The 9,410-nt window shown below is 46.6% G+C and overlaps 1 protein-coding gene across 2 annotated transcripts in view; it reads right to left on the bottom strand.

Moving 5' to 3' along the window:
• DNAH12 (dynein axonemal heavy chain 12) overlaps nucleotides 1–9,410 on the bottom strand; it is a 168,935-nt gene that overhangs the window by 55,946 nt on the left and 103,579 nt on the right. For both annotated transcript variants that reach the window (XM_026650210.1, XM_026650209.1), the window contains exons 47-48: nucleotides 4,396–4,476; nucleotides 1,389–1,565 (exon numbers count right to left, since the gene is read on the bottom strand). In XM_026650210.1, the coding sequence (XP_026505995.1) occupies nucleotides 1,389–1,565; nucleotides 4,396–4,476 (258 nt within the window). The remainder of the gene's footprint in view (nucleotides 1–1,388; nucleotides 1,566–4,395; nucleotides 4,477–9,410) is intronic.

Genomic DNA, 9,410 nt, shown 5'->3' with positions numbered 1-9,410 from the left:
GGTTGGAGAAGGGTTAGGAGGTTCTGGGGGGGGCAGTCAAGGGACAGCGAGCAGGGGGGGTTGGATGGGCTGGAGGTTTGGGGGGGCAGTCAGGGGCAGGGAGAAGGGGGGGTTAGATGGGTCAGGGGTTTTGAGGGGGCAGTCAGGGGACAGACAGCAGTTGGATAGGCATGGGAGTCCCAGGGGTTTGTCAGGGGACAGGTAGGGGGTGGGGTCCTAGGAGGGAAGTTGGCGGGGGTCTCAGGAGGGGGCAGTTGGGGACAAGGACCAGTGGGGCTTAGATAGGGGGTGGGATCCTGGGGGGCAGTTGGGGCAGGGGTCCCGGGAAGGGGCGATCAGGGGACAGGGAGCAGGGGGGTTGGATGGGTTGAGGTTTCTGTGGGGGGCAGTCGGAGGGATTCGATGGTGGCAGGGTAGGGCTACCCTCCCTCCCCGTGGAGTGTCCTATTTTTTGAATGTTAAAATATGGAATCCCTACTCACAGTGCAGCTCTCCATTCACTGCAGCATGAGGTCTCAGCTACCTCCTTCCCTCTCTTTCCTGTTGGTAGTGGCCAAGGGAATGCTGGGAAATGTAGTTCTTTCCCCGCTCCAGGGCTGGCTCTATAGGCAGGGAGCTAACCAAGGAACTTCAGCTCCCAGGGACCCCTGTTGGTTCTCAGCTCCCATGCTGGATCCCTGGCGCCCCTGCAAATGGGCTGCCCCAAGCATGTGCTTGCTTTGCTGGTGCCTAGAGCCGCCCCTGTGCTGGACTTAAGACCCTGAGGGGAAAAGGATACTGCCAAACTTACTTGGGGGGGGGGTCTTTTGCTCATGGTTTGAGTTATGAATCCTGTTTGTGGTGTTTCCCCAACATAATGCCGCATTGTTTCCCTCCTTTATTAAAAGGATTTTGCTACACTCAGACTCCATGCTTGCGAGAGGGGAAGTATTGCCTCTTAGAGGTGCCCGGGGGGTGGTATGTAATTGTCCCAGGTCACTGGGTGGGGGCTCGAGCCAGTTTTGCATTGTGTTATTGAAACGGAACACCTAGATACTGAACCCGGCCCTTGTTGCTGCCAACTCAGACGGGCAGAAGGGTTACATAAAGGAAGTCTAGGGAGAAAAAAATCCCACAGGCTTTCAAGCAGAGAAGATATCTGAAACCTGTTTTCTCAGAAGTGCTTTCTGTGTCACACAACAAAAAGAAGTATGCTTTTTAACAATCAGAAGAGGACTAAAAGGATATCTAGTGCATTGTGATTGTCCCCAGATGTCAAAAACGGAGAACTTTAACCTTTTTCAAACCTTTTCTTGTTTTCTCCTTAACGTGTTCTTTGGCAAATAACCCAAAATACACAGAAAAATTAAATAATTCTTTAGAGTGTCATTTTTTAAAATTTAGCTTGCCTTAAGCGTGTCAAGTGCAGAAAGTGCTGCCTCTAGCGCTGGAATTGCCTCTGCCAGGTCACTCTCACACTCATTCTTCAGTTCCTGGGCTTCTGCTGCTTTTTCTGTAGCAATCTCTTCATCTATTTTCACAGTTTTACTTTTTGCTTCCACTTCTGCAGACTCCTTCTCTATAATCTAAGGAAAACCCTCATGAGCAGAATTCACCAAACTTGCCACTGAATGGTGTTTATTCAATCAACTGTCTGGGGCTATGATGTAGAGCATCTATAAAATAATGTTGGTTTACTTCTTTGTCTTTTTCAGTAGGTTAATATTAGAATCATTATTAATTTATGTGACACTAATCTGCATAAAAATGTTTTCTCAAAATAAACTGAAAAGAAAAGATCTGTAGGTAATGGGAATTTTGTAGGAGTAACATAACATCTCTGTGGACCCACGTCAATAGTTAGCAGAATCAAAGAAGCATAAGCAGCCTTAGATTTGAAACTGGAACTGAGACATATAAAAGTTGTTCCTTGTACTAAATAAGGGCTTTATATCCCTACAATTTTGAAATTCCTACCAAGAAACCCACCACTACATGCACTAAGATTACAGTTACTACAAACAGCTGTTTTTACAATCCTTTTACAGTGTAAAAGGCCACAAGTTTACCGGTGATTTTTTTGTGCATCATGCTGCAACTTAAAAATTGATTTGTTATGTAAAATGATTTTTACAGGCCCCTAGTCTGTAATATAGACTACACCTATTTTGCTTTCTTTTGAGTGAAGAGGCCATCACTTGATTCAGTGCAATGATTCCCTCCCAATTCTATAAATCTGATGACTAGTTTCCTCAAAGCTGATGGGTGCTGGGGACTCTGACCTGGAAAGCAGATTTGTCAGAGTAGGCGGAATGTACTGGAATGCATTTTTAGAAAGCCATTTTTAAGTAACAGCCAAGTTGACAAAAATGTCAAGAAAGATGTCCCTCTATTTGGTACTACAGTTATTGTAAGAGCAGCCACGTACATCTACTAAGAGAGAGTTACGCTACCAAAATCCACTGAATTTTAATGAGAGTTGGGCACCTTACTTCCTTAGGCTCTGTTGAAAACCCCAGCCTATAACCTTAGGCCATGTCTACACTAGTAGGACTTCAATGGTACAGCTGTACTGGTATACTACACTCGCAAAGTGCTCCTAGTGTAGATGCAGTTTATACCAGCAAAACTGAGCTTTTGCCAGTATAGCTTATTCCAGCCCCATTGAACAAAACAAGCTATACTAGCAAAAGTGCAGTTTTGCCTGTAAACTGCATCTACATTAGGGGCTTTTGCCAGCATAGTTATATCAGTCAGGGATCACACCTCTGACCAACATAGCTATACTGGCAGACATTTTTAGTTTAGACATAGCATCAATGTGTAACCACAGGCACTTCAAGAACAAGAACAGAGCTCATATCTTAAACTCATCTCCCCTGTAAGACAAACAGCATACAATAGCAGAATTATACTACCCCTTTCAGGAATTCACTGTAAAGCTCCTCCATGAATAACTGAGATTCTGAGGTATGGACAAATACATTGTACAGTAAGCACTCTTCATTAAAAACTAATTGCTTTGCAAGTGGCATTATGGATCTGTAATATTCACACAAACGCTGTACTACATGCTTTCAAAGGGTTACTTAGGCTTGGTCTACACTACAGAGTTAGGTTGACATAAGGCAGCTTATGTCGACCTAACTATGTTAGTGTCTACACTACATATCCCGCCGATATACGTGCCTTACTACACTGACACCCAGGGCCGGCTCTGTCTTTTTTGCCGCACCAGGCAAAAAAGCCTCCGGCCGCCCCCTCCCCCCCGCGGGGGGAGGGCGGCCGGAGCCCTGGGAGGAGGGCGGCGAGCCCCGGCCGGGGCTCCGCTCTCCTCCCGGCGGCCAGAGCGCAGAGCTCGCCGCTCTCCCCCCGGCGGCTGGGGGGAGGGCGCCGGGGGGGAGGGCGGCCAGAGCGCCGGGGGGAGGGTGGCGAGCCCGGCCGTGGCCCCGCTCTCCCCGGCGGCCGGAGCGCCGCGCTGCCCCCCTCCAGGTGCCGCCCCAAGCACAAGCTTGGTGGGCTGGTGCCTGGAGCCGGCCCTGCTGACACCATAACTCCACCTTCCACAAGAGGCACAGGGCTTATGTCGGTGTAGTTAAGGTGACACAGTGTCTGTGTAGACACTGCGTTCCTTACGTTGGCTGTTGGCTGTCATTCTTTTCCACTGAAGCCGTGAAATTAACAAGAAAGCCGTCTCCTGAGCCAGGCTGCTACTAGGTCCTCTCCAAGCCAGACTGCAACCCAGGCTCCCGGCTATGGCTGCCGCCCGGGTTCCCCACTCTCCACTGGGAGCCCTGATGCCCCTCCCCCCGGGGTCCCAGTTCCCCATTCCCCACCGGTAGCATGGCAGCTGACTGGACTCCAGGCGTGGATCTCCCTGCTGGAGGCAACAAGTCCTGGGCGGCTTCTCCCCCGCTCCTGGCTGGAAACGGGGAGGCAAGAAGCCCAGGTGGCTGCCCTCTGCTCCTGGCTGGGAGTGGGAAGGCAAGAAGCCTGGGCAGCAGCCTCTCCCCCCACACAAACTCCTGACTAGGAGCAGGGAGGCAAGAAGCCTGGCAGCTGGGCTCCCAGCAGGGAGCTGCACGGAGCTGAGAGCCCTGGCACTCAGCCCCCCACATTGCCCTTCTTCAGTTGGTGGAAGTGCTCCTGGTGAGGACGCATGCCACCAACAGAAGGAAGGTAATGTGGACACCAGCCACCGCAGTAATTACCATTATGGGAGACAGCTTTACAGTCTACTGGGCCTTCATAGAGCTTTACCAGCAGGAGCCTCTAATGGGAAGCCCTACTTCCCCAGATTTCCTGGAAACCCCACCTTATCAACATGATAGTTGCTAATTAAAATAATCATTTAGTCATTACAAATAACTCAAATTATGTATTTCATCATTGAACAATATATTTGCTTAACTCTACCTTCATCATATTTGCATTATCCACTTTAGCCGCCTCCAGTTTGGGTTGCAGATCAACTAGTTCTTGCTTCATTTCACCAACCTAGATGGACATTTCCTTATAAAATTATCACAGTAGCAGTAAATGCTGATGCTAAAAATATAGCAAATAATAAATAGAAAGTTTAACATTTAAATACAGTATAAAATCAAATATGGGTAATATATTTAAAAGAACCCCATAAAAACTTGTTATATTCCCTGAAAACAGGCTAGAACATTAGTGACAGGAACCTGGGAACATAAAACATAAACCAGAAATGAGTTCCAGGACAGTTGAGCCCTGCCCCTCCATACAATCGCACTCATAAATTTGTCCAGCTCGCTCTTAAAACTAATTAAACTATTTGCCCACACAACTCCTATTGGACTATCACTCCAGAAGCCTTATAATAAGCCTCAAGCAGCCACTTGGAGTGTGTTGAGACCCTTGATCTCAACCCCTCAGTGCAGCAAACTCTTCTGGACAGACACTGGAATAAAGATATTTTTGTAGACACTGCTGAGCAGATCTCCATGAGGGGTCACAACCAGGATGCTGACCAACGCCAGATAAAGAAGAAACAGTTCACAATGGCCTACATTAAAGTCAGGGATACCAGGAAATGTCTCACTGTGGAAATATTACCTGTCCATTTTTGGAGGAGCTGGACAGGATTTTGAGCAATTACTCCACTACTCAACCCGAGGAGCTTGTGGACCCTGCTGCCCACCCTGGGGACAAGCAGCAAGAGTCATCAGAGGAGGAACACAAGGAGGGCAGACCCCGGAAAGCCATGATGTCTTCAGGACTCAGGACCCTGAAGGCTACCCTGTAGGAAGCGAGCCTGATTCCCAGTCAGAAACCTAGGCTGGGGCTGAAGAGGCAGATCCTATGGAGGAAACCTTGGCATGTAAATATCTATTTTTATAATTTATTATTACACTATGTCAGCCTCTGTTCTGGGTGCTCCAGGCCTAAAGGGGATGTAGAGGAGATTAGTACCCATCTTGCCCCCATATGCCCCACCCACTAACCCCTCTGACACCATATAAGCACCTCCAGGCCACAGCGAAACTGAAAAGCCAAACCAGGAACATAATTCCCAACCCCTCTCACAATCTCCAAGGCACACCAGCAGCACAGCCGAAAATCCCAATCTATCCCTCCTCATGCATACAGCACTTACCATCTCTGAGATCACCCAAGACTGTGAAGAAACTCAGGGAGGGGAAATCAGAAATACATATAAAAATGCTATCATTGCCTCTCTGGAATATGAACAATAATTGCATGGTTTTCTCTCCTAGTCCCCCAGCCATGGCATCTGCAGCTGGCTGCCAGACTCTCAAGGACAGTAGGGTCTTTATTAGCAGCTGAGAAGCTGGCTAACTTGAGGGGGAAGAAATGGAAAACTCAGGATGAAATGTTCACAGACCTGACCACAGACTCCCTGCAAAACTGAAAACAACTGAGAGATTGTATTTGAGGTCAGAGAAGGAAAAAGACAGGGATCTATCCAAAAACTGCACCGAAGTGGCCAGAGATAGCATCGCAGTGGCAGGGACAGCACTGCCATTGCAAACAACATAGTAGAGAAAGACAGGGAGATACAGAGACAACTCCTGGAGACAATACTGATTCAGAATACTCTGCTGAAGAACACGCTGCTAGCAGGCAAACAGAAAATCCACTGCCCTCAACCAGGACCCTGCCATATTCTATAGGCTGAGGACAATACAGGGTACTGGGAATAACAGCTTATGTTCCCCTACTGTATCCCCACAGCCCTGCCCCGAGGCCATTCCTCTCCTCGGCCCAATGTCAAGGCAGTAACAATTGCACCTGAGAACCCACCTCTTTCAAGCCATCTAATGCCCCTGATAACTTTGAGCCCCATCACTCAACACCAGAAGGCCCAAGAACAAGCAGAGGTACAGCATATACTTGCTTGTTAATTGGAGTCTCTCCATATTGTTGTGTTCTGCCCTCCACTACACTGGAGTTTATTTTTATAGTCATTTTAAAGTTGTGTTTCATTTTTGTTTTAAGTAAAGGTTTATTTCTGTTGTTATATAATAAATTGTTATTTAATAAAAAAATAGTTAAACTCATTCATAAAGAATCAGCAATCAATTTTACACAGAAAATCTGTAAACTTATATGTAACTCATAGGTTTTCACAAAAGTATAAATATAAGAACATACAACCGGCAACACTGGGTCAGACCAAAGGTCCATCTAGCCCAGTATCCTGTCTTCTGACAATGGCCAATGCCAGGTGCCCCAGAAGGAATGAACAGAACAGGTAATCACCAAGTGATTCATACCCTGTCACCCATTCCCAGTTTCTGGAATAAAGGTACTGGCACAACACAAAGGCGCTGTTACAACAGTTAGAAGCACATTTGGAGAAACAGAACAGTTTCTAGTAAGAGTTGAAGTTCATCAAGGCTCAGCTCCAAGTTTGTCCATGTTGGTGCTCAATCCAGACAGTAGCATCCTGGTGCATGCTTTCTGCAGATGTTGTAGGGCTCATGGGGGAGAGTAAAGGGGAAGTGGAAAAAGATATAGAGAGATGGAGTTTAGTACTAGAACGAAATGGCCTGAAAATATGCAGAAATAAAACACAGTATTTGGTCTGTAGATTTGTCTTCCTGCAAGGTAAGCCACTACCAAAGGTACAGAAATCCATGTACACAGGTTCAACAGTACACGATAATGGTCAACTCAGCTACAAACTTATAGGCCAAACAGGGAAGGAATGGACTGAGTGGAGAGAAGTGAGTGGAATGATCTGCAACAGGAGAATGCCTTTCAAATTGAAAAATAGGATCTACAAGATAGTAATTAGGCCTGCATTTTTATATGGCTCAGAATGCTGGGCCCTGAGGAAGAGACAGGAGTAGATATTGAATACAGTAGAAATGAAAATGTTAAGATGGATGCTCAGAGTTATAAAGATGGATCATGTTCAGAACAAATGAATTAGGGGAAGTGTGAAGATGGTACCAACCATAGAAAAGCTGAGGAAATCCAGGATGATTTGGGCACACGAAAAGTAGATTGGAAGAATATAAAGGAAACAGGGTGTTAAACTCAGAAAGTGGAGGGTAAGAGAATGGTTGGAAAACCCAAAACTAGATGGATGGATGTTGCACAAAAGGATTTAATTTGCTGCAGAGTTTCTGAGGAACTTCTTCAAGAGAGACTGGAATGAAGAAGGAGGACTTGAAGAGCTGACCACATACAAAAGGAAGTAAGACTAGTAGATGACGACGACGACGACAAAGGTAAGACACAAGATAAAATAAGGAGTGGCACAATGTGCCACTTCTACCACCCATAAAAGAAACTGCAGTGCTCACAATCCATTCCCTCTCCTGCCCCCCAGGATAACAACTAGATGTATAGCTGCACATTTTCAGGCCTCAGATTCAAAGTAAGAGCAATAGGTATCCCTGACAGTATTGTTCAGTCTGTTCCCATTTTCTATTGCATGCCTTGCTGGCTGCTCAAACAGCTGAACAAGCTAAGCCAAGCCTCAGCCTCCCACCCACCATTAAGACTTTCTCCCTTAATTTCACAAATATAGTGAAAAATACAACATGCAGCTATAATCTTAGGCAAGTTTTTTCCTGCAGCTTCCCACCTATTCCACAAACAGCACCACCTTTCTTTCAGACAGCCCAATGTACACTTCACTACCATTCCACAACTACTGACATAATAGTTAAACAGTTACTTCCTTCTGTCCAAGTGACCTGTGAATGGCTTCATTAACCAGAAAAATAGAAAATAAGCTGGGTCTCTCCCCAGATAGTTGAAACAATCTCCACACCATTAATATCCATAGTGAGCTTGGATGCAAACTGTCCTTCCTCCATTAAGGTAAACTGAACTGCGTTCTGAAAGATCCTGCTACTGTGGACCCTTCCAGACTACCCTATATTTATGTTAATAAGCCTGCCACAGTGATCAACCAGTCCTTGGCGCACCGGGCAGAAATACCCATTTCTGTTTATAAACTCCAAGCTCTGGTACAGGGGGCAAATAATAGGCACACCGGTCCCATCAACTGCTCCAATACAGTATGGAAACCCGAGCATGCAAAGCCATCAATGTCCTGAGCATTACCAAGCTTTATAACCTGGTGCCCGTGCAACAGTACTTTATGCATGGCATCGCACATCTGCATAACCATCGCCTCAGCAGTCAGTCTCCCTTCACCTAATAGGTTGGTTACAGATCAATAACATTTGTGAGTGGCAAGCTTCCGATGGCATTGGCAACCTGCTTCTCAACAGGTATGGGGCACAGCATGTTGGTATGCTGCCATTGCAACTCTAAGGCTACTTCAGCACAGATCTCAAAATAGGCTGCCTTCATCACTGCTGGTCATCCCAGGTGTGGAGAACAAGCTGGTTTCCCAAGCCCAGAAAAGCTCCAGTAGTAGCAGTGGCTTGGTGTCATCCTCATCATCCTCCGTCTGCTGCTCCTGAAGCTGCTGCAGCTGGAGGACCCACTGCTGCAGCCACATCATCTGCTTGGTGATGCAGCTGGCGAAGTCTAAAATGAAACCACCCTGCTCAGAGAGCTAAAATGCAGCCCAAACAGCCTCTGAGTATTTGCAGTTGCCAGAATAGTGGAGCGTAGCATTGTTGGTTCCATGCTCACTGACAGCAATCTGAAAATGGTGCTAGCCCACCCAGAAAGAGAGGAAGCATGGGACGGAGAGAGCAGAATCATGGGATTTTTTAAAATTTGAACCCAAGCCCCAGAATGTCACTGGCTTCCACTATGCATCCCACAATGTACAGCGAGAAAAATCCCTGAATATACACAACTTAACAGCAAAACAAAGGACCAAGGGATACCCTCCAAGAATGCCACACAGTATGCAGCAAGCCCCAACCATGTATGTACACAATGATTTAAATTGAAAAAGGGTACAACCGTCCCATGTGCACAATATTCGTGCAGTCTGCATGTTGTGC

Source organism: Terrapene carolina, unplaced genomic scaffold (assembly GCF_002925995.2).
Source record: "Terrapene carolina triunguis isolate 2854851 unplaced genomic scaffold, T_m_triunguis-2.0 Scaffold89, whole genome shotgun sequence".
NCBI classification, from domain to species: domain Eukaryota; kingdom Metazoa; phylum Chordata; order Testudines; family Emydidae; genus Terrapene; species Terrapene triunguis.
The sequence above is the reverse complement of the archived record's forward strand: the minus strand, read 5'-3'. Positions and strand labels throughout refer to the sequence as shown.